Below are 24,794 nucleotides of genomic sequence, written 5' to 3'. Positions count from 1 at the left end.
AAACCCACTTTACACTACCTCTCCAGAAACAAACAATAGACACAATTAGCAGCTAAAGAGTCAAATATTTCCCTCAGGAGTTGGTGGCAACCAAAAACAGAGCTAAAAGAGAGTGAATATTGAACTTACATTCATCAGGTGGGCAGAAACACAAATTCAAAAGAATGCTAATGTTGCTCTGTGTCTGCTGGATGTTTACATAGGCAATTGTTTGTCATATCAACTTAAAAGCTAATGTTGTGTTTACAGCTTGTTTCTGCTGGCCCCAAGTGGCCAAAAAAAAATCAGCTACTGCAGGTGGCTACAGTCTGGGACTACAATTGACCTGTAGCCACATGATCATATAGCCAACCCACCTCTGGAGGTGCCCCATTGGCTGATATGTGCGTGGATGTATATGATTGGTTGTCTTTCATACTTTTTACCCTTTTGAATTGTTTTTTTTCTGCTCCATACCTACTCTATTTAAATGTTGTTTGTTCCATGTGTTCCATGATGACCCTGATGAAGTCCACATGATGAAACACGTTGGTCTAAGATTAAAGTTGTTCTATATACTACAAGTGTTGCTTGAGTTTTGGCCTCTTTAGTATTTTTCCCTTCTCCATGCACCTTGGAAGTAGGTGAAGTTGTGCCAAAAACCCCTACGCTGCTTCTTCTGCACTGTGCTACAGATACAGTAATGGCAGGCTTGTTTAAATATTCAGCTGAAGCATTGGATCCTGACTGGTGTTCAATGTCTGTTATTTTCAGAGATAAAAGGCCTTTTCCCAGTTTTTAATTTGCTGAGGGAAGCTGAGGGGGCATAGCCTGGGGAGTCTGAGAGCAATAGTATGGTTTAATCCTTAGCCATAAGGTATACCTAGATCCACAGTCTAGCATCAATCACTACACACATTATAATAGTTTTCAGGTAGCACCAGACAAGCACTCCACTGATTAAAAATTTGACTAAATTGAAAGAATGGAGAGAAGGGTTAGTTAAGAATTGTCCTTGATTATCTCTCATGTCCTTTTCATATTTAGGATATGTAACAACTTTAGATTCTTCAGAAATACTGGATTGCAAATTTTAAATGCTCCTGCATAAGTTTAATACATGCATGTAATAGATCTGTATTCTGAATTCTGAGAAGGTTTCTGCTGACTGAAATCCAATAAAAAGAAATCCCACAACTCCTAACCGACAGGACAGAAAAGAGAAATATACAGCAGGTAGTCTGAGTTTATATATATTGGATTAAAAATAAAATATCTCCCCAAGTGATTTAATCACAAACAGGAAGAGACCAAGATGAACTTAAACCTGGGAGGAAAGTCGACTTATTAAAGTGGAAAAGCACCCTGAGCTCAGGGTGACACTGACTGGGGAGGAGAGAGGCTGGTTCAACATCTCCATCTAAGAGTGACTTGTGAGGTGAAGAAATAAATCAAAGGTTAGAGCCTTCGGGAAACTAATAAGGCTGATCATATAAGAATCTCATATACTGTAGCCCAAGGCATCATCTGACATATGAAAGAGTTGGAGCAGATAGCATTTCACACAGTTGTATAATCTTTGGAGTACAAATGAAGAAAAGCAAGTAAACTGATCAAATCTTTAACAGTACAATTTTGGCTTTATATGCAAACTGGTAATACATGGTGTTCATGTATTCCCAGAATATATATATATACACAGTACCAACAATACACCATTCTCACAGCAGGCACTCGTCATCAAAGGAAAAGCAAAGGTGTAACTAATAACATTAATGGTGGCTCCATTCCATTTAGGCAATTCGAGTGAGTCAGCATGCCCAATACCAGAGCTCTGAACCTGGCTAACCTAAATGCAAGGCAGCCATTTAATCTCTCAACTAAGAATAATTTTCATTATTAATTAATCTGCGGAGTATTTTCTTGATTAATTGTTTGGTATATAAAATGTCAAAAAATTAAAGATTTTCAGTTTACTATTACATTAAATAAAAAAGCAGAAAATCCTCACAATTGAAAAGCCGGACTAAGAAATGTATGTCATATGTGCTTGAAAAATTACTTACTTGACTACTGATTCAGGCGGCGTTTTGGTGAAATGTTTGACTGACAAAAATGTCTGCTGTGAGAAAGGTATTATTAAAAAAAACAGAAAAACTAACTAACTAACACCAATAACAATATCATCTATATCATTCTGCTTTTTGCAGACACTTTTTTACAGAGCCACGCCAAACAGCCAATGAACCTCTCTGTTGTAGCCCTGTTGTGGAATGCTAACCCATTCCCATTTCAGTTTACAGCATTTCAGCATGAGAAGAAGTCAATACTATCATAAAAAAGACACAAAGTTACACTTCATTCATTAGTATCTCAGCATCATACCTCAAATCTCTGGTTGCTGACTTTTTTGCCTTTCTTGTTCCAGACAATCTTGGGCTGTGGATCCCCTGTGGCCTGGCACACAAAGGAGGCCACTCCCCCCTGGACTCCTGTTTGGTCTTCTGGGGTGCGTGTAAATCTGGGGGGTGCTGTATGGAGAGATGTAAAATAAAAAAAATTAAAAAAAAGTCAAGTCAAGTTCTAACTCCCAATGTTGCTGTTTGTGTGTGTATGCACATGCACATGTCAATAAGTACAGGAGATTTGAAGAAGATTTTATGGTCAGTTACACAATGCTCTTAAAATGACAACCATTCACATCATCATTACTACTATACTAATACAATACATGTATATATTCTCTAAAGGATTATTGTGTTTTTCTAAATGCACTTAAGCACCAGATTTCCACTTAATATACTACTATAATCTGTCATTCACACATCTGTAACACTTATGTTTATCACCTCTGTTGTACTAAAACAAGAGTGTGTGAAAGGGGAAAGTGTGTGTGTGCACTTGAAGTGAAAAAGAGGAAGCACAATGATGCAGCCACTAGGATGGTTTCAAAAAACATTAAACATTATGGCTGGTTTTGTGTGTTACAGTGTGAAACAAATTCTTAGAGTACATGTGCACCTATATCTGTCTTTGAGCGTAATCGTGAATGTAGGTGGCTTTGTGTCTGTGTGTGCATCTTTTTTTCTGTACACGTGTATGCACGTTCCACCATGTTTTTCCCTCTGTCCCTGTACCACCAAAGAAGCTTAATATTTCTGTGCCATAAAGGATTTATGAAGACTTACTCCTGACATGACCACTAAAGCCCCTCATTCCGGGGACGCCAACAATATCATAACCACAGCCTCCGCTGGATTGTGACATCACAACATCAAAAAGATTCGGCACGTCAGTCACGGCACGTCACCGCCAGCTCGCCTAATGGCATTCCAGCCAAACCAGAAAATCCCTACTTAAGGGCTTACTGCCAACCGCCCTGACAAAGAGAGAGAAATTGCTTTTTGCTGTTTAAAAGGAGGGAAGGAGAGAGGGAGAAAAGCTAAGCTTTTCAGAGAAGGAGAGAAAAAGAGTGTGTGTGTGTGTTGAAAGAGTGGCGAGAGCTGAACAGAAGAGCGAGTGAGATAAAGGGAACGAGTGAGAGAGACAGATGGAGAGCAGAATGGGTAAGGAAGAGAAAGCATGAACAGCAGTCATGGAGGGAGAGAGGAAGATGAGCAGGAGGTGTATAAGAGAGAGGGAGAGAGACTGAGAGGGTGAGATAAAGAGAGTGAGAGCGAGAGAGAACAAGCCAGATGTACTGGCAAACATGGTCCGAGAGCCCCAAGCTGCCCAATCACCTCCACACCTCACTGGCTTACGGCCAAATCTACCTCAGTGACTGAATAGAACAGTGTGTGTGTGCATGTGTGAGAGAGAGAGTGTGTGTGTGTGTGTGCATTTTTGTGTCTGCTTACTTTCATCCTTGCTTCACAAACTGTGCACATATATGTGTATGGGAGAGTGTGCTTGTGTGAGTTCATGTACAGTATATGTTTTAGTGCCGAAACGATTACTTGATTAAATGATTAGTCGATTGATGATTAATGTGATTTAATGTGGCGTGGTTTTACAAGCAATTTGAAGATGTCATGTTGGGAAAATCGTGATGGTAAATTTGCACTGTTTTCTGACATTCTGCATAGTAAACAACTCATAGATTAATGAGAAAAATAGCTGTCAGATTAACAGAATCATCTAAGAAGTAAAATAATGGTTAGTTGCAGCCTTGCTATGTACAGTAAATCATTGCATGAACACAATTTTGACATGCATGCCATTATACTGTACTCGTGTGCATGATGCATGAGTGAGTGAGCAAATGTGCGTGTGCATATCTGAGAGAGAGAAAGAGAGAGGGAGAATGAGGAACGGGAGAATCGCTCTCTTAATCCTTTTGCTAATCTCTCCCCCACAAAACAAATGAAAAGTGTAAAGCCAGCAGAGCCATACTAAAAGGCACGGTAGATCTTTCAATTGCTTTTTTATCTTTCCCCCCTTCTCTTCATCTCTCTAGCCCCAATCCCTCTCTTCATATATCTCCTGTTTAATTGTTTTAGGTTCTCTCTTCCTCATATTTTGCCCCTTTATCTCTCTACCCGCTCCTCTTTCTTTGCCACTGAATCCCCCCCCCCCTTCACAGCTGCTCCCTCTTTCATCCTCTTCCTTGTTACTCTTTCTCCATCTCCTGGGGTGTTACATAAGTCTTCCTGTCACATTGACTGACTCAATGGGGGGGGGGGGTGATACAACCCTATGCTCCACACTTCTCTCTTCTCTTCTCTCTCATTCTCTCCTCCCCTCTCTTTATCGGCTCCCATCCTTATTCTCTTTTCCCCTCTTCTCTCTTCCCCCACCCCACTACTTTTTCTCCAAAATCATCCTCCCTGTTTTCCTCCCTTTTCAATCCTCATTCCTCTTCTCTGCTCTCTATCTACATCCTAACAGTTCTGTCTTTTGCCAAGATCATCGGGTTTTTGGTAGGATTAAGCGTTGACATTTGGGCCAAAGAAGGGGGGCAGGATTCAAGCTCAAAAGGGCACTTCAATATTTGCGGTACTTCAAGGGGAGGGAAGGTTTATTACGCAAGTATCATTTCATGGATATGACATGAAAAAGAAGACACACCCTAGAACTTGTTCTGGGGGGGGGACACTTTGCAGCAGTCACAGGCTCTCAGGTGCTCGTGCATGTCGCCAGGCACTCCTCACAGCCTTCCTCTTTTCCCTTAATATGACCCAAGATGGAAGAGAGGGGAAACTACTGAGTGGGTCCGCAGAGAGAGATTTAGATGGAATTAGACAGTGTCAATCTTTACCCTCTTGTGTGTGTGTGTTTGGGGTGGATGGAGGGTGGCCTACATAAAGGTCGCCATACAGTGGGATCCGATCTACACAACAGATGGCAGGGATTACAAAGTCAACTCCCCTCTCCGGACCACTTTCGAGTCACGGCTGAAGACATGTGATAATCTTTTATTCCATGGTGAAAGATGTCTTTATGTCTTTTTGGTATTTAAAATCAAAGAAATACCAATGTCATTGCTATCAAGTCATCTAATATTCAGGTAAAAACTGGACTGATGGCAGACACTGCTATGCTTCTCCTCCAACTACTGGACTGTTTTTTTGTTTTTGTTTTAATTTTGTAACCCATGACAAGTACAACATAATTTCTGGTTACACTCCACTTAAATGAACCTGCAAACCATAATGGGGTGATGGGGGTTCACTGGAGTAGCAGAAAAGACAAATAGCAAGACTAAATGAAGCTAATGACGCTTTGTAGGAGACTACAGGGACATACTGTAGCTGGCAGATGCTGTCTTAACCTAGAGGGACACAGCGAGAGAGATGGAGTTTGTAAGAACAGATGCTAGCACAAACCTTCAGGGAGGATGATTTACGAATATAGTGTATTAAGATTGGGAAAATATAAATGTAAGAATGAAAAGTACATATTTGGGAGAAAAAACAGATGGAACTAACCACGAAAGATGCACGTCTCAGGTTGTAAAAGTAGAACTTTGGAAGTGCAATAAATAAGGGGCTCCCATACTTTTTTATGACACTGAAATTTATGAATGTGTGTTTTATCCTAGGGATCCCACATTTGAAGACAATTTAGATTTTGAAACCTTGAGAAAAACCTTGATTTGTTTTATTTTATTTGAATGATTCTGTTCTCTGAATATTAATGTCCCCTAAGTGAAATAATAATAAAACAAGACATTTCTGCCATTTATTTTGGGGTGTGCTGTGCTGAGTGATCGGAACTCCCACAAATCTTTTCCAAAACTCTGCAAAATATTGCAATCATCTTGTGCGCCCTCAATCATTTAGCTGATCTGATGCGAAAAAGCATAAAGCCAGACAGGCCTATCCAAACAAAGCAAATCAACAAAAAGCAATGGACTCAGCAGCACAAAATGCATTCACTCTGTCTGATACTGCAGGTATCAAAGTTACATACTGGAAAAGAGAAGCTATGAGATGCTCAATGTCCAACAAAGTATGAAATCACACATAAGAATTTAGAATGAGTAAGCTTTAGTATAGTTTTAGCTAAAAGGAGCAGATGGGGAAACCCAGACATTAACGGTAGCTAATCCTGTGTGTGTGTGTGTGTGTGTGTTTGAGTTGAATGCTTGGCTATTTCTGCTCACAGGTTGAATAGTGGATCATCCCTCAGAGGAGGAAGGGGATAAATGGTTATTGAGCTTCCTGATCAAATAGATATCAGGCGCATCCCCTTTGGCCATGCTCATAGATGATCCTGGGTGTTTCTGAGTCTGTGTGGATACGTGTTTATGAGCATGAATCGCTTTTGTGAGTATTTGTGTGTCTGTGTTGGAAGTTTTGATCACATCTGAAGAGGCTGCTCTGGATGTTGGTCCAACTTGCCATGCATCTGTGCCTGCGCCTCACATTTTCCTGTGTTTGTATGTGTGTGCTCAGGTTGATGGTTAGGCATGTAATGAGTAATTTACAGTCCTTGCCAGGGAAAGATCCAGCTGCATAGTGTTGTATGTGGTGGTGGGCGGTTAGCTGATGACTCCCCAAATGAGAACTGAGGCAGGCTTGTCAGACAAGTTGAGGAACGAGGCCAATATCGAGGCCTGAGCCAGGGCCATGATAGTCAGCCTCAAGAGTGGGTGGGCAACTGGCCAGAACCATAACTTAAAACACATTAACATCAAACCGACACATTAAGATCAAATTATCAGCTGCTCCCTTTCGTCCTGGAAATGAAATTGGATTGCTGGGGCCAATAAACAGAGAGACAGCTATCATCCTTCTGCAGCACACATAAGTGCTAATTGGAAAACATTTGGTAAAATGGGCCATTTCAACATAGAAAATTTTATTATACACAATTAAGTGCTGTAACTTTTGATAAAACTTCACATTAAAGATAAGATGTTATTCAAGTTTCACAAAGTTTAAGTGTCCATCTATCTGAGCAGTGTCTCAACCAAATCTGGAATATTAGATTATTTATTTGTAACACTGTTTTCTTCTATTACAAAATTGTGTGCTTATGACTTGCACTTTGTCACTTGAATGCAGTTTTTTGAACAACTTCCAGCTGACGTCACCAAGCATCACTTTAACAATATCGTTTTTACTCTGATGCAATAGCAAAGGATAAAATACACTTTTACTGCCGATAATAATGCATGTCCAATTAGCATGCTACTTACCCACCATAGCTGCCCCAGGGTCTGGCTAGTGCTGAGTTAATCAGAGTTAATTTGTTAGAAAGACAAGGGGAGGAATTAATCAAAAAGGGTCTTCTTTTATACACAGGTCATTAGAAACACATGGGCTACCCACTGGGTACACAACTTTACTGGGTCAGAGCTGGCTTCCCATAAAGATAAACAGAGGGTTTTTCTCAGTGCTGGTCACAGCGCATTACTCACAGACCACTGCTTAGCTAAGTTAGAGCTAAGCTGATGCTATCCAGGCCTCTTCACAGACGGGTGCATCTGCTAAGCTAATGCTAAGCTAACGCTGGTCAGATTCTGTTACTCACAGATGGGCGCACAGCTATGCTTGCTGCTAATAGCCTCACTGCTGTGGGCCAGCGATGCAGCACACTGAGAAGCTTCGGCAGCAAAACTGCTTCATTCTCTTTCTCACCAACATGGACTTTCCTTCTCTCAGCCTTATCCGCCTCACTCATGGATTTACTTTCATAAATAACAATGTAGAACTTATTCCAAAGGGTCATTGTGCTACAACAAGCATGAGACTACTGATTTGAAGGTATATTTTGTGCCTTCTACCCAGAATAGTAACAGTAGGGTACTCCCAAAGCCAGTACTGGCTGTAAACATTTAAAATAATTGTTGTAGTTTTGGTGTTGTCACTTCCTGGTTTATTTTGTAGTATTCTCTTTCCCTTGTGTGTCTTGTGTTTTTACTTCCTGTCTGTGTTTTTTCCCTCCAGTTTTGATTGTTGGCCCTCCCTTGATTGTTGGCACCTGTGTCTTGTTATATCACCTCCCCTAGGGTATTTAGTCTTGGTCTTTTCTTTGTTCAGTGTCGGATCATTGTGGTACACATGGTGTTGTTCCTGCCAAGCCTTGACTGTAAGTTTATCTTGGATTCTTTGTTCTCCTGTCGACCTTGTTTGGATTTTGGATTTTGCCTGCTCCTTTGTGAACTGTGTTTTCCACCTTGGAATCACTCCCCTGCTTTCACCTCTGCCTGTACATGCCTGCATTCCACCCAACAATAAACACAGTAGTTATCCGGCTACTTCACCCTGAGACTGCTTCCTTGTCATCTGCTTTTGGGTCCACATACCTGCCTATAGCACCTCGCCCTACGACAATAATAGCATAACTGATTGGCATTTTCATTTTGTGTGTATGTTACTTCTGAAAATGTTCTAAATGTGACCCATTTCTGTCACCTTCTATGGAGAAATATTTGCACTGGAGTTGATGGAAAGAGGTTGTCAAGCATTTAAATTAGGCTTTTAATTTTTAAGGCTTGTCATATTCCGGATGAGCATGAGCTGGCACATCATCACTAGAGCTGAATTTTAATACAATAAATTATTCCAGAAAATATATCATGAATTATTTAGATAATGACGGAAATTTGTTTTGTTGATAAGTGGCATGTTAATTAAAAATAAAGAAATTAAAGGACAATTTCAGTGCATTGAGTTATGCTCATTTCTTGTATTCCATACTTAGCATCACTGTAGTCTTTTCTACAGTGTCACAGCAGATTTCATTTCTCTTATTTTTAATAAACACTGTGTGACTGGGTGAAAAATTACCCGCTTATTAGTTTAACAGCAGAGAAAAACATTAGATTTGATGACATTTCCTGGCATGACCCCAGCATTAGGAAAAGTTGAATCCGCTACCCCCCTCCTTTTTTAATAAAAGCTGTGCAAATATTGTCTTTTTGTCTCCTCCTGCACCACTAAAGCTCACACGTTATATCTCATTTGTTTGATCCTTACAAAAACCATAGTGTGATAACAATACTTTGTGGCTTTATGGAGGGTTATGTGCCAGACTATCAGGACAACCGTACAACCAGTGGAACCTACCCGAAAAAATTTAAATGCTGTTTAGTTTTAGTTTTTGTAGAGTTTAAACAAACAAGATATAACATGTTAATTAGTGAGTTTTTGTGGTGCAGATAGGTGGATTTTGTTGCCTTTGGACAGAGCCAGGTTAGCTTTTTTCCCCCCCAATCTTTATGCTAAGCTAATCGGCAGCTGGCGGCAGCTTTATATTGAATGGACAGATATGAAACTTGTATCAATCTGCTCATCTAAATGAACTCTCTGCATTAAAGAAAATTAGCATAGAGGTATTCCTCTAGAGACCTCTAAATGAGCTTTCTATGCTGTTATATACAAGACCACTTTTTAAAGTATCTGTACTTGTGGTAAAAACTGTCACTATAAACAATTAAGTGATAGGAAAAGAAAATACTGAAATGATCTCTAAAGACTTGACAAGTATGTTGACCAGTGTAACACTGTAGGCCTTTTGGTCATTTGATCATCACTTCCCAGTCCACAGGAGAAATCACCCAGTGCTTCCATCACGGTCTAAACTGCCAAGAGCAGATGTTGACATTTTGTACTGTGGTTATGGGCAATAATGTCAACCCAGATCTTGCCTTTTCTTTGCACTTTCAGTGAGTCAGGCAATACCAATCACAGAAAACAAACACAATCCATCTAAGAAAATAACTGCTTCTGACTGAATAACTGATTCTGTTTCACACCGTTAACTAATCCCCCGGGGCAGAAACCTTTAACCTTTTTGACCCTGCCTCTTCATCTCATGCCAGTGAATCCTGACGGTACCTCATCCATTGGCAACAAGCAGTCATGAAGCTTGCACGAAACTAGATACTTATTGCAATCTAATCTCTTGTCTACTCTAAGCACTACATGTGCTTGCATACATGTACATATAAAACAGACAACGACAAACATACTCACAGGGACACACATGCATGTGCCACTAAATACAAACCCTCAATGATATGACTGAGCTCATAAATATTTGATACACATGTACAGTATTACAGCTTCTTACCAAAGAGTGGTGCCAATTTTCCCCCAATGGATCAAAAGTCAAGTCAGTTTTATTTATATAGACCAAAAATCACTCATCACAAATTGCCTCGAAGGGCATTACAATCTGTACAGCATACTACACCATCTACTGTATCCTTGCAAAGTATATCAAATGCATCGGATATGAAATAGAAGCTATACTTTGTGTATAGCGTTGTGTGCAGGTATGGGGTTTATCAGAGGGTACACTGCACAATTTAACTGTCCCTAATTATACTAAAACTAAACACTGACTTTTTTTTAAAATGAAAAATTGGCTGATGTAATATGAAAAGTAAAATCTAAACTGAAAACAAAATTAAAAACCAGAGTCGTGGACTTCACAAAAAATGAGCCTGCCATGTGTTTTGGAAGAACATGTTGCTTTTTATAGCAGCTTAGACCCTTGAATTTAGAATCTGAGGGAAAGCTGAATGAAATAGTTGCAGGTAACCAAAGGCAGCTCCTTGGTGCACTTGGTGATCAGTTCCACGCTTCAGGGCTTCCAAAGTAAGCAAAAATAGCGGTGCTGTCATTGTGGAAGATTGACCCAACTACTCTGCTGACAATATGGTCAAATGTTGACAGGTCAATCAGTCACCACATGAGCAAGTTCTGTGTTTCCAATGTTGTACTCAGGCCTAACATGTCATGCATGAAAATGTAATTTTTTCAGTAACTGAAAAAAACTGGTTGAGTTTTTATTGATGCCCCCCCCCCCCATTAACCTATGTGGGGGAAAAAAATACATTGGAAATGCACAGCTTTTACAACACATAAATGATGTGATGCAAACTGAGGCTAAAGAGTTTCACATTACCAAGAGCCTCCCTAGGCAGAATCCTAAACCACTCTTGGTTTCAAAGTGTACAGTCTGCTTACTAAAGCATTAGGTTGCAACTCAGCATTGCTTCCGATTGTAGCCTCTGAAAAAGGAGCTGTTTTGTTGTGTTCTGTTGCACGCACACACAAGGAGCTTTATTTCAGCTGGAATTTTTATTGTTACATCCAAGCTGCAAGGGAAAGACAACAGCTTGTTGGTTTTGGGGCAAATGGGGGTCAGCAGAAAGAACCCTGTTGTTGCATTGTTTCCTGTCGCCCTGAATGCAGAGGGATGCAGTTTCTTGCACAGGGCATCTCACTGCGTACATTGAGCAGTGGCCCAGTTTGCGACAGGATCAGGGCATTACTCTTAATCCACCAGATAGATGTCATATGCATGCACGCGCACACAAACACACTGAGAAACAAAAATGGTGGTGAGAGAGAGGCAGAGAGAAAGAGGGAGAAAAAACACGCAAAGCTCAGTGCACTGCTTGTATTGTTACACCAGCGCTTGTGTGCAGAATGCACATAAGGTGCAGTGTGACACATTTAGGTGTCAAGCAGGAGACACAGGAAATACAGGGGTTGGACCCACACACAGGCATGGAGACAGAGCTGGTATAGTTCAATGATTTAATAAAAAGACAATATACAAAAAGCTTACAGGGATGGTCAGGCAGGCAAGGGTCGAAACCAGTAAAGATAGTCCAAATCAGGCAACCAATTCCAAAGGAGGAGGCAGGAAATCCAGAGTCAGGACCAGGAGACCTGGGGGCTAGACAAAGGCAGTGCAAGGGACATCAGGCAGACGGCCCAAGGGCGGGACAGGTGTGTAGCTCAAGGCCTCAGGTGGACGGCTCAAGGAAAGGACAGAGAAGGGGCTGGGGACCTCAGGCAGGAGGCCTGGAGGCAGGGCAAAGACATCTGGAGGCCAGCGGCAAGGCGAAGCCCCTCTGGAGGCCGGCGACATGGCCGGAGATCAAGACCGGAGTGTAACAACTGGAGATCTGAGCAGGAGGCTGGCGGCAGGGTTGCAGAACTGGAGGCCGGCGGCAGGGTTGCAGAACATTGCTGCAGCTCGGGGGAATCAAGAGATTGCTGTGGCTCCGCAGAAACTGGAGACTGCATCAGCTCAGGAACAGGTGATTACTGCAGCTCAGGGGATTCATAAGGCTGCTGCAGCACCGGAACAGACAACAAATACAGCTTGCAACAGGAGACTGCAGAGGCTCAGCAGGAGCCGAAGACTGCTGCAGGTCAGCCTCAGCGGATGGCTGCAGCACAGGAAGCAGTAGCAGCTCAGCAGAAACAGGAAATTGCATCTCAGGAAGTGGTGATTGCTGCAGCTCCAAAGAAACAGGAGATTGCAGCAGCTCAGGGGCTGGATTCAGCTGCATCTCCACAGGGACAGGAGGGTGATGCAGCTCAGGAGATTCAGGAGGCTGCTGCAGCTCAGCAGATTCATAATGATCTGGGCAGCGGAGAGGCTAAATGACTGGAGTGCAGGCCGGAGCGAAGGCTGGCTGCTAGCAGGCCAGAGCGAAGGCTGGCTGCAAGCAGACTTAAGTGCAGGCTGGGGGCTAGCAGGCTGAGGTGCAGACAGGAAGCTGGATGCAAGCAGGCAGGGGTGAAGGTTAGAGGCTAGTGTGCTGAAGGCTAGCAGGCTCAGGAACTGGAGTTGTCAGATAGCTGGTTGGTGGAGGACTGAGGACCTCGGGCTGAGGCTTGGGGGTACAGAGGAAGTCTGTGAGGAACTTGGGAACTGAGTCCCACAGCCTAGGCAGAGGACAATTTCCCCTTAGCCAGAGCACAGATTGCTTCTCTGATAATCCCCAACCGCCTTCCTCCACATATCCCCAAGGCACTCCAGGTCACAAATTAACTCAAAAAGTTCATTAGAAATAGTGTCTACTAGGTCCATAATGGCCAGGCATGGGGACAGAGCTGGCATAGTTCAACGATTTAATAAAAAGACAATATAGAAATGGCTGACAGGGATGGTCAGGGAGACAAGGGTCGAAACCAGTAAATGTAGTCCAATAAACAAGCAGAAAATCCAAGAAACACTGGGGAAGATGGAATGCTTGACACAATGTACGGAGACGAACTGGCACCGAACACACAGACTTAAATACACTCAAGTGAGGGGAGAAAACGAGACACAGGTGAAACCAATCAGGGCAAGGCAAACAATCAAAGACAGGAAGCAAAACTACAAGACACATGAGAGAAGGAGAATATTTCAAAATAAAACAGGAAACATAGATAGAAAACATGAAACTAAGGAAAACCAAAACTAAGAAGCAGAACAGGACATGACACAGTGTCATGCAAGGTTTCCAACTATGCACATAGGATACTGTTCCATCTGATTGCATCTTAATACTCTCAGTCCACCAGTGTGTATATGGGTGTAACTTGTGTAGCAAGCATGTAATTAAGTAAGCAAGTACAATTTTATTTATATGGCACCTTTTAAAACAAAGTTAGAAAGTGCTGCACAAGACATAGATACAGAAAAATAAACAACATGCATATATAGCAATATACAGAAAAAAATATTAATTACAGTCCTGTTGCAGGGAAGGCAAGTTGGTAAAAATGGGTTTTGAGAAGTTTTTTAAAGCTGATTACAGACTCAGTTGTTCTAATAGAGGGGGGAGACAGTTCCAGAGAGATGGGGCCCTAACGGCATGAGAGACTGCAGACAAAGTTCGGAAAAGGCTACTGAGACAGGAGAAAAGAGCATTGCAATAGACGTGAAAAAATAAGGGAATGGATTAGTAATTCAAGATCTCTGGTTGACAGCAATGATTTGATTTTTGCAATGTTCCAGAGCTGGAAGAAGCAGGTTTGCAGAATCTTGTTTATGTGAGAGTCAAAGTTCAGGTTTTGATCAAAGATTACACCCAGGTTTAACATTGGTGGCCAGAAGGCCAATACAGGGTTTCACATCAGAGACAAACTTGTTAGGACCAATATTACCCAGATCTTGTGGTTTTACTGAAAATACAGCTGCATGTCATCAGCATAGCAGTGGTGGGCAATGCAATTGAACTGGCTAACCAGGTTGACTAAAGATAACATATAGAGTGAGAAAAGGATGGGACCAAGGATTGAACCCTGCGGAACTCCACAGAGTATAGGGGCAGCTGAGGACACAAAGTTGTTTATGACAACCTGAAACTTCCTGTTTGTCAAATAGGACGAGAGCCAGTTGAGAGTAGAGCCTGAGATACAAACCCACTTATTTAGACGTTCAACCAGGATGGAGTGGTCAATAGTATCGAAAGCAGCAGTTAAGTCAAGCAGGACCAAGATAGAATGTTCGCCATTGTCAGCCTGCATGAGGATGTCATTTGTCACTCTTAGTGAAAGCCGGATTGGAATTTATTGAAAATATTGTGTTCTTCAATTACCTCAAGGAGCTGCTGTGCAATGATTTTTTTCAAGAATTTTGCAAATTAATGGTAGTTTTGAAATAGGTCTGTAGATATTTGGTTGGGTTGGATCAAGGGGAGATTACATCTACAGGGTAAGAGGACAGGCGTATATGGGATACAGTGTCAAAAACATTATATAGAGAGATAAGGGAGAACAAGAGAGTAGGACAGTAGACTGATGAATCAGAGGAAACAGTAGCATTATTAAAATTGGATCGGATGTTATTGATTTTGTCAACAAAGGATGACAAAATTTCACAGTATAATGGGGAAGAGTTAGATAGAGCAGGATGAACGTTTACAAGCTGGTCAATGTTAATAAATAGGAACCTAGGATTGTGTTTGTTGTCACTGATTAGGCCTGCAAATTAGGCAACTCTCGTCTCTTTGAGTGTTGAAGGTGTTTCTAAAGTTTAATAAAAAATTATGCCACTGTCCAGACATAGAGTGGCCTCTATTCTGTAAAACCCTATTATACTTAAAATGTACTCCATTCATTTGGCACCAAGTTTGAGTGAAGATAAGCACAACTGAAAGCAATATTTCAGAGTGCGTTTAACATTTCAAAACATGTTGACACGAGACGAGCACCAAAGATGTCAGTGTCCCAGCAGCCTCTGTATGAATTCTCAACATTCAAATCTCTGAGTCCCCACTGTTGATATTAAAAGAGGCATTGTATGTCATACACAATGAGATAAAAAGGGAAAAGAACAGCCTTTCCTCCCTTTTCCCCCCTCCAGCCCTCTGTCCCTCCTTTCTCACCAAATTATATGGATGTGCTGAGAAGAGGCAGAGAGAGAGAGAGCTGGAAAAGAGCAATGGAGAAAGTCACAGCGAATGAGACAAGGGCAGGGGGAAAAGAAAAATATAGACAGAGGAGACAAAGTATGAATCCTTTCCACCCTTGCTGTGTCTGTGCTGCTCCCCTAACCATCATAGAGGAAGTCTAGGAGCATCATCGGTTTGATGGATGACTGGGCCTTTACTGGCCGACCCTGGGACTTACACAGGGGACAAGAGGGCAGGAGGCTGAAAAGAAAACAAGAATGGTTTGTGGATGTGTGTGCTTTTACTGGGCTCTGTGTGACTTTTAAAACATTGCAGGACAGGAATGGCTGCCTCAAGCCTATACTTACGTAAATAGGCTTGTATGTATGCGTGTGTGTCTGTTACAGGGTGGTGATCATATATGTTCACAAGCTTGGAGCTATGCTGCATTTTCCTTCCAACAAACAGACTGTGCTGGTTTACAAATATTCGATCAGGTTTTTGGAATATCTCATTCATCTGTTTGCTTGTTTGTAAAAATCATTTCCTGTTTTCAGAAACTTGGATAAGCTCTTATCTATAGGTTTTGAGAAAGCTGATTGTGGTAGCTGGTTAATTACATAAGAAACTTTTGCATGTAAACAACTTATTCAAGTGTCTCATCATTGTCTGCTTTCTGTGTACTGTAGGTGTGTCTTCAACTTGAGTCATGTGGTAGTTAGCAATAAAAATAAAAATATATGATTAACAATGTAGTGATGGTCTACATGCTGAAAAAAGTCTGGTACTGGTTAAATGGGGGATAAAATGACAGTTGTCTTCCATTAAGATGGGTGATAAGATGGAATGGAAGATGTGTCCAGAAAGCCAGAAACACAAGTGAATGAAGTCAGTCATTAAAAGAAAAAAACATGCTTGACAGACACAGATGATCAGAAAACTTGATAATGTTAGATTCACATATACAGGCGGTTGTGTTCTACTGGGGTATAGGGGATTTGTGGCTGAGTTAGAGTATTTGCATGTTTTTAATTTTTCTGGCTTAATCAAAAAAATGTACTTTTTAAACTCAATGCATACACATGGAGATGAATAATCAGGTGACATTATGTTATGTTCCATGTAAACATCATATCCCAAATATGATTAAAACTGGGGCTGAAACAATTAGTTGATTAATCAATTGACAAAAAAATTTAACTATTTTGATAATCAATTAATTGTTTGTTTTATGCATACATGGCAGAAATGCAAAGCTTCCAGCGTCCAAAGTCCAGTTTTCTGATATGATATTAAACTGAATATCTTGGAGTTTTGGACTGTTTGGACAAAACAAGCAATTTGAAGACGTCACCTTAGCCTCTTGTGGTGGTGGTGGATCTTATTCATTTTTTTCTGACATTTTACAAACCAAACAAATTAATCGAGAACATAATGGACAGATTCATCAATAATGAAAATAATCTGTAGTTGCAGCTGTAATTAAAACCAGGACATGACTCATAACCAGAATAATGTGCATGTGAATTTACTCACTGAGAAATCGGACTAGCCACAATCAGGGATCACACACACAAGCACAAATGGTATGAACACAATCACACAAGCAGTGGGGAAATTATCTGATTTGCCATATGTGGTCTATCTATCCATGCCAAGTAATACTGGGATGGACAAAAACAGCTGGCCTCATATCAAACCTGCTACCCAACACACACTTGTACACACTCACACACAGACAGACAAACACACACACACACACACTCACACAGCAGTGATGTGACATCCGGAGTGGAGTGGTTTGTAAGAGAAAATCAGGTCATTCCCACTGCTAAATGTGAGACTATAAATATATGGGTCTGAGTGTGAAAGGACTCACAGTCGGCATCAGCGAGGAAGAGGAAGCTGAGGAGGAGCAGGCCTGGACTGGCAGAGTGCATCATGGTATATGTCGACACATGCATGCTGTATCCACCGTGAGCTCACTGCCTCACTGTACAACAGGACGATAGAAACAGGCCCTCACAACCTGGAGAGAGAAACAGAGAACGAAAGAAGAGAAGGTAAAAAGAAAATGCAGTCATTAGTCCAAATTAAGAAAGTTTCAGATATTATATAGTACCAACACACACCAACACACACAGACTTGAAGTGCGTGAGTTCCCTCTAGGCCTTACACTCCAGTTATGCAGCTGCCTCTCCTCTTCTCACTTCATTAGGACCATACACTCATCGCCGGAGGTGTGTTTTGGTGTGTGCGTGTGAGAGAGTTCACAAAGTAGCTGATGAATTTCAACTTATGGCAAACATTTAGCATTAAAACATCAGTCGGCTTCTAAAGTTAATTTTTTTATCTCCCCAGTAAGCAACAGACTCAATTTTTTCTGCTTTAGTTTTTATCCCTGTTATACAATCTACAAAGCAGAGTACACTTCAATACCACTCTTCTGAATGTACGTCAGAAACGGCATGATTTCAGATTGATGAAAAGGAATGAATGGCTTTAAGATGGAGGGGTGGAAGGATGGAGCGAGGGATGGATGGATGACGGGGAGATTAAAGTGGGAGGAGACTGACTGGTGTTATCTGCTGGCTATGTTGCACAGTGTTGGGTCAACATACAGCTCAATGTCTCTATCCTTTCATCCTTAGCTCTCTTCCTTTCTTAGACTCTCTCTGTCTCCCTCTAGTCCTTTCCCTCTCCTATCTTTGTCCTATTTCCCACATCTGTTACTTTCACATTTTTGCAGTTTCCAATTCTAAATATTTGTTTCCTTTCTCTTTAACTCCCCTTTCCCTTCCTTCTCATTCATCTTGTCTTTTGCTATTTTTTTACTATTAAGCTCTCTCCAGCAACTTTCTTTCTCCTTTCAGTCAGATTTTTACTCTCTCTCTGTCCCTCTGTCTGTCTGTTTCTCTGCCATCTGCAGCATCTGGTGTGAGTGTCTGGCATTAGAAGAGACAGGCGTCAGTCTGTGTGTCAAAAATCTCACAGCTCAAATCACATGACACAATGAGACATGGCACATCACTGCTGCTGTCCAGAAACTGACAGTGTTGAGAGATGCTGAAAGTGAGCGGAGGCAAAAGAGAGAGAGAGAGAGACGAGGTTTAAATGTGTAATGTGCATTTCTGCTTTAATGAATGTGTAGGTCTGCACTGTATGTGCATGCATATGGGCTAGCTCATGCATATGTTGATGCCTCTGTATGTGCATGCATGTGTATATTACCAGTGACTGCCTGTGCTTGTGCTGAATTGCTGGCATATAAGTGTGTGTGCGTGTATATGCATGTGCATGCTTGCTGCTGCGTGTTCCTGTGTTGTGTGTACGTGCATGTGTTTGTGGACTTTCCAAAACTGGACAGAGTCATCAGCAGAAGCAGCAGCAGCAGCAGTCTTAATCCCCTCCACTCCTGAACAAGCCATCTGATTAAAAAAAGACAAGGGGGGTAGGGGTAGAAGAACGCTGGAACCCAGAGCTCTTAGCATCCCTGCAGCCAAGGCAGCAAACAACTAAACCCACACTGGATTTTCCACTTTGGTCTGAAACAATTGCTTTGGGATAACCTAGTTCTCTCCCTGCACAAATTAAGTCCTCTGCACTGTGATTTACACTACTACAGATATGGGAACTCAGCAATACAGTATGAAAAGGCATTATTTTCAGGCACCTTGTGTATCTATCCACAACCAAGGGAAATGACAGTTTTAGTTTTGTGTTTTACTTTTATTTAGTTTTGGATATTAAATCTCAGTTATGTTTAAATTTTAGTTTTCAAGGGGCCATTACCATCTTTTATTTTTGATTTTCTTAGTTTTCTTTTTGTTGAGTGTTAATTTTACTTTAGTTGTATTTAAGTTATTCTTTGTTAACTGAAGCTTGTTAACTAAACTACTTTTTTGCTCATTTTAGAAAACAATACTAACACTACCACAACCCCTACAACTATTTTGTACTGTAACCTAGATACTAATGCCATTTAAAATGCATTCTGGTTTTATACTCTGTTCTCAACAAAGCATTCATGTGCATATTTGTCTAATCAAGCCACATTTTTATATCTTATGTTAAAAGGTAGATCACTGATTAAAAAAAAAGGGAATCAGTCTTGGTGTGTGCCTGTGTGTGTGTTGTGTATGGCCACTAATCACTCTGGCTGATTCAATGTCACTGGAAAAGCCTGCATTATTTAGCATCTCACTTCACAGCATGTCATGTTAATTAAAGAGCTAAGATAACAGGGAGAGAGGGGAGGGAGGGAGACAGATGAAAAGAGAGAAAGAGAGAGAGGAGAGAGAGATGAGAAAAGGTGTGTGGAGGGAATAGAAATGAAAGTAGTGGAGCTACGAAACAGAGAAGAAAAGAGACTCAGGATGGAAAGAAGACAAAAAGAAGATAACCTGAGCCACACACACACACACACACACCCACAGCCAGGTAGTCACCAGATTGTAATCTGGATGCTGTTGTTGCTAGTATTACCGAGGGCCTAACAGCAAGCCTCCCTCAGTGCCTGAGCTTCTGCTGCTGCTGTGGATCACAGTCGGCCCTAAGCCATTCACTTACATTAGTCCCTATCACTCAATTATACACTGTCTGCCTAGCTGGGCCTGCAGCGATCAGTCACACTTATCTCTGGGATAGCTTCTGACAGAACAAAGACTGACTCGAAGACTGAAAGACAGGCTTATGTTTTTTCACAGGACAGACAGAAGGATGCATGGGGAGGAGGAAGACGACGAGGAGAAAGAGGAGAGAACAGAGGAAGAGGAGGAAATGAGAGAGACAGAAAAGTGAAGTAAAGTCAAATGAAGTGGTACCGTAATACCTGCTGGAAAATGTGCTAACTTGTCAAAATGTAATATGATGTCCTTCTTAATGGGAAAATGTAATAACACTAACATTTTAATAAGAAAATGGGTTTAAATATATTGAATATGCTTAAAACTGCCAATTACATCATCAACAGGCAACAAAAAAACACTATTAATCATAATTTGTTATTTCATTAACTGACTGTTTATTGGATTAACAGCTTTTATTTATTTTTCTCCCATTTAGAGGGTCAAGGTATTACATTATCAGTTGCCACAGAGTTTAAGAGAAAAAAACTTTTTAGAGTTGGAGCTGAAAAGTTGCGAGATGGGGAAGCAGAAGTGAAAAAAAAAAGAAAATTAAAAGACTGAGATGCAAAAATGGAAAGAAAAGAAAAAAAGTGTGGGTGGATGATGAGAGAGAGAGAGAAGAGGGTAGACTACAAAGTGATGGCGTATTACAGCTGGAAGGGACGTTGAGAAAGATAGAGACAAAGACAAAAGACAGATCCTAAAAAGCATAGCTTAAGGCAAACCGTGTGCCATGGAAAAAGAAGAGTATCCTAATTTGATTTGATATTCCCAAAGCTGAGCCACCAAATGCAATTAGACATACTAATTTAATTATTCTGTTTGCCCTGTTGAAACAGTAGCAGACTGACAGAAATGTCAATGGAGAGACAATTTGTATTTGTTGCATCATAGCGCTGCCCAAAAAACAAGATAAGCTGAGTGGAAAAAACAAAGTTTGTGTCCTCTTCCTTTTTCCATTAAGGATAGTGGTAAGCTCAAGTTATAAAAGTGTCTTAAAACGGCTGTTGTTACTGTTGTAGTACTCTAGACTGGTCAAGACCATATTTTTGATGGTCTCAGGGAGCTTTCACACCTAACCTGTTTGGTTCTGTTCAAGCTAACTGATGCATTTGCCCTTTTGGTTCAGTGCATTTGGGCTGGTGTGATAGCTGTCAATCACACTGACAGTGTGTGACTGTGTGAAAGAAAAATGGACCAACCACAGGAATTTATGATGACAGATATGTGATGTTAGCATAAATTCAAAAGAAAACCTACTATTAAATCCATCTTCTGGCCTTAAACTGCCAAGGAAGTGATCTTACAAGTGATCTGTTTATGCTGTGTATATACAAGGTCATTTAGTAACCATGGTAACACGCATGTGCTTGACCACGTGGGAATGGGGATTTTCCCTGACCAATCAGAAAGTGAAGAGGAGTTAATACAGAGGTGTGTCGTCCTTGTATAGCTGTCAGTCCATAGGGGCTTCGTACTAAGAGGCAACATGCTATCATTTTTGTCTTTGGTTGGGTCCAAATGAACCAAACTACAGGTGTGAAAGGACTTGTCTTGGTCTATAAGCATTTTACTCAATGTTGACTCTGACCTCAGGATGTAGGATTTATTTTTTTTGGAGATGTGTTGAGTCCACAATTGTATTGCCATCATGTTCCATTTTCAAGAGTGTTGGCTTTTGTCTGTGTCCTTTGAAACCATCTTGTGAGGCAGCACTGAAAGTGACTGGTGTTTTACAAACACGACCAACTTGTACCTTAAATTCCTTTGCCTTTCCTCTGTCTTAATTTAGGTGGTTTTGACTGCAACACTTGGATTATCTATTTGAGCTACCAAAGAAGTTGCCGCCGTGTCACTCACCGAAGCATCTGCAAACACACTCTCATCGCCAATAGATAACAAGTACTATGGAAATAAGATTTGCAAAAATGGCAGAAAAATATAACAGTCTCTCTCATAGCAACAACAAACAAAACATAGCTGTAAATGGCTTGAAGGGAGAGTGTTTGTTTGATGTATATGACTACTGATTACCAGTGATCTGTCATCTCCCACGCCGCACACAGACTCAAACAGACTCCAGAAGTAACCCCTGAGCATGTTTCCAGAAATGTTGATCTTTAAAAGGCACATAACTCAGTGTCAGTGTCTGTGTGAATGGCAGCTATAATGACATCACGCTGTGACATAGATTTTAATTGCCTCTGCATAGGGTGACTCACCTACTTTTAGTACCCAAGAGCAGTCATTGTATGTATGTACTGTACTCTAAGTATGTGTGTGTGTGTGTGTGTGTTAGTGTGGTAGAGACACAAGGCAGGGGACAGAGAGAGAATGGTCCAGTAAACCACCTCTTTAATTTTCGCAAACGTGAGTCAGACGCTAGTATTGTGTGGGTGGAGAGGTGCATGTGTATTGCATACATTGGCTGTGTTTCCTACAGATTCATACGCATATCTGTTCATGTGCAACAATTTTGCATTTAATATTTAAGTGAAAAATTAAGGTTACCTGGATGAAGTTCTCCCTGTCATTGCTTTCACGTGATCTGTGCATGACAGCTTCATGCTTCCTGCGAACATACACATAAACGCCTCTGCAAACCTACACAGAGAAGGGTGTTATGGGTATCCGTAGGTTGCAGAGGCTTGCAGAAGAGCTGACATGCACACCGCAGAACACGAACATCTCTGAATAACCCGCGTGCACGTTCACCTACATGCAAACCCAAGAACCACGTTTCAACCTTTAAGGTTGGTCAGCTAAAACTACTGTACTTGATTAGGGTTAGGGAAAGAGCTTGGTCGTGGTTTTATGTTAAAAATGTTAGGATGGCTACTTGCTTGAAGAAGTGCATGAAATGTTGCAACTAGTGCTATAGACAAACACTTTCTTCACTTCAACCTCCTCATCCTTACTTTTAATTGTACTATATCCACATCAGAGCTGTGCACGTGAGACACTTTGACTCGATTGGACAAAAATTTGGACTTGAGACTTGACTGCTGTGAGACCTGATTTACTAAACTGAGGAAAAACAAGTTTTCACCTGGTATAATCCTGGAGCAATAAAAATCCATACATGTGAATTTTTAATAATTAGCTTATGCACTGAAAGGACTTGTTTCAACTATGTAAATAACACTATAAAGCTTTAGCTTTGAAAGTAAAATGTTCAAAGGCCATTTTATTAAAATGTTCAACATTCAGAGGCATAAAAGGTTTGCATCTTGACAATGTGCTTATGAAGACTTGTGACTTGACTTGGACTTGCCCTAAAAGACTTAAAATACCTCTGATAAATGCCACACTATTTCCTGAAGTGGCCCTCAGTGTAATCAGCGCTAGTTTCTCCCAAAACATAATGGATAAATGTAAAGTAGTAGTTTATATGAAAGGAATTCGTAAATTTGTAGGAGAATTGGCTGCTATATCCTTTTCTGAATAAGACCTTAGTGATCCCTTCATTTCCCTTATATAGCTGTGAGAACAAATTACCAAATAGTAGTTTTCACTGGGAGATGGAGCCCCAAAAACTCTGAGTAGTCATTTGAGTCGGCCTTTCAGGACTCTGGCAGAAACAAGAAATCAATAAGACAAACTGAGAGGAGAGGAAGGGAAAATGTGATTGATTGAGATGAGGATTTAGGCTGTCTGGCTGTACTCAACTTATCACTTCCTCTGGTTCCCCAAACACTCTGTCCTCCCTTCCCTCCTTTCTACCTTCATTTATTCCTTCCTTCAGCCGACTCCTTCTCTCCCTCCCCTTTTTCATCTTCCTCTCTCCTCTCGCCAACCTATTTCTCATACTTTCTGTTTCGCTGTCTTTCTTCCTATCTCCAAAGGCCCAAACAAACTATTATTTCTCTTTTGTACTTTCTCACTCTTTGGCTGTGTGAGTTGTGGTCTCACCAATATATCGTTGCACTCTAGAATAAGGAGGGCTGCAATGTCAATCAAATTTCCTATTTTGGGGTTATTACATTCCCGTGTATCCAAAATAGGAATTCTTCATTTTTAGATTTTTTTTTTACACTAGATTGTGAGTCCAGCTTCCATTTCCATCCAGAATAAAGTTTTTATTTAGATTTCAAAGTTCAATTTGCAGACATTACTCCCTTTCTCTCTGTTCTATTTCCTTGAAGTCTGAATAAAAGTTTCAGCAGCTCCTTGCAAGAAAGCGGCCTGGTCCCAACACATGAAAGATGGAAATCTACATTGTTGCGACATTGTTGAATAATGGGCAGACCTTGACAACGGCAGAATTTGTGAGCCTGCTTGGATGGATGATACTGTATGGACGGTAAACATTGTTACTGTTGATGTAACAGATGAGGACAACCCAAAGACAATGCGTTTGCATCAATTTATTTCAGCAGCAGTAAAGCTGATAAATACTTTTCCTTTCCATCCTTTCTTGGCCTCAGCAGACATAAGCAAAATAAAACATCCCACCAGCTTCACAGACCACCTGTGGACTGTTGCCTTGAGGCAGGCAATTTGATCGCATCAATAGCCGTCAGAGCTGAGAGCCACAGTGCCTATGCTCTCACACAAAAAGTACAAATCCCTCCCACTACTACTTTCCACCTATCACTATTTATTT

The 24,794-nt window shown here is 41.0% G+C and overlaps 1 protein-coding gene across 24 annotated transcripts in view; it reads right to left on the bottom strand.

Annotated features, from left to right (window-relative positions):
• Window positions 1-24,794, bottom strand: part of ptprdb (protein tyrosine phosphatase receptor type Db) — a 169,554-nt gene that overhangs the window by 55,942 nt on the left and 88,818 nt on the right. For 23 of the 24 annotated variants that reach the window (XM_044189821.1, XM_044189819.1, XM_044189828.1 and 20 more), the window contains 2 exons: window positions 17,439-17,588; window positions 2,365-2,510 (listed from right to left, as the gene is read on the bottom strand). In XM_044189821.1, coding sequence (XP_044045756.1) covers window positions 2,365-2,510; window positions 17,439-17,523 — 231 coding nt within the window. In that variant the 5' untranslated portion in view covers window positions 17,524-17,588. Of the gene's footprint in view, window positions 1-2,364; window positions 2,511-17,438; window positions 17,589-22,699; window positions 22,719-24,794 lie in introns of those variants that run through there. The other variant, XM_044189822.1, reaches the window with a different exon arrangement.

This window comes from Siniperca chuatsi, linkage group LG3 (assembly GCF_020085105.1).
Source record: "Siniperca chuatsi isolate FFG_IHB_CAS linkage group LG3, ASM2008510v1, whole genome shotgun sequence".
Taxonomy (NCBI): Eukaryota; Metazoa; Chordata; class Actinopteri; order Centrarchiformes; family Sinipercidae; genus Siniperca; species Siniperca chuatsi.
The sequence above is the reverse complement of the archived record's forward strand: the minus strand, read 5'-3'. Positions and strand labels throughout refer to the sequence as shown.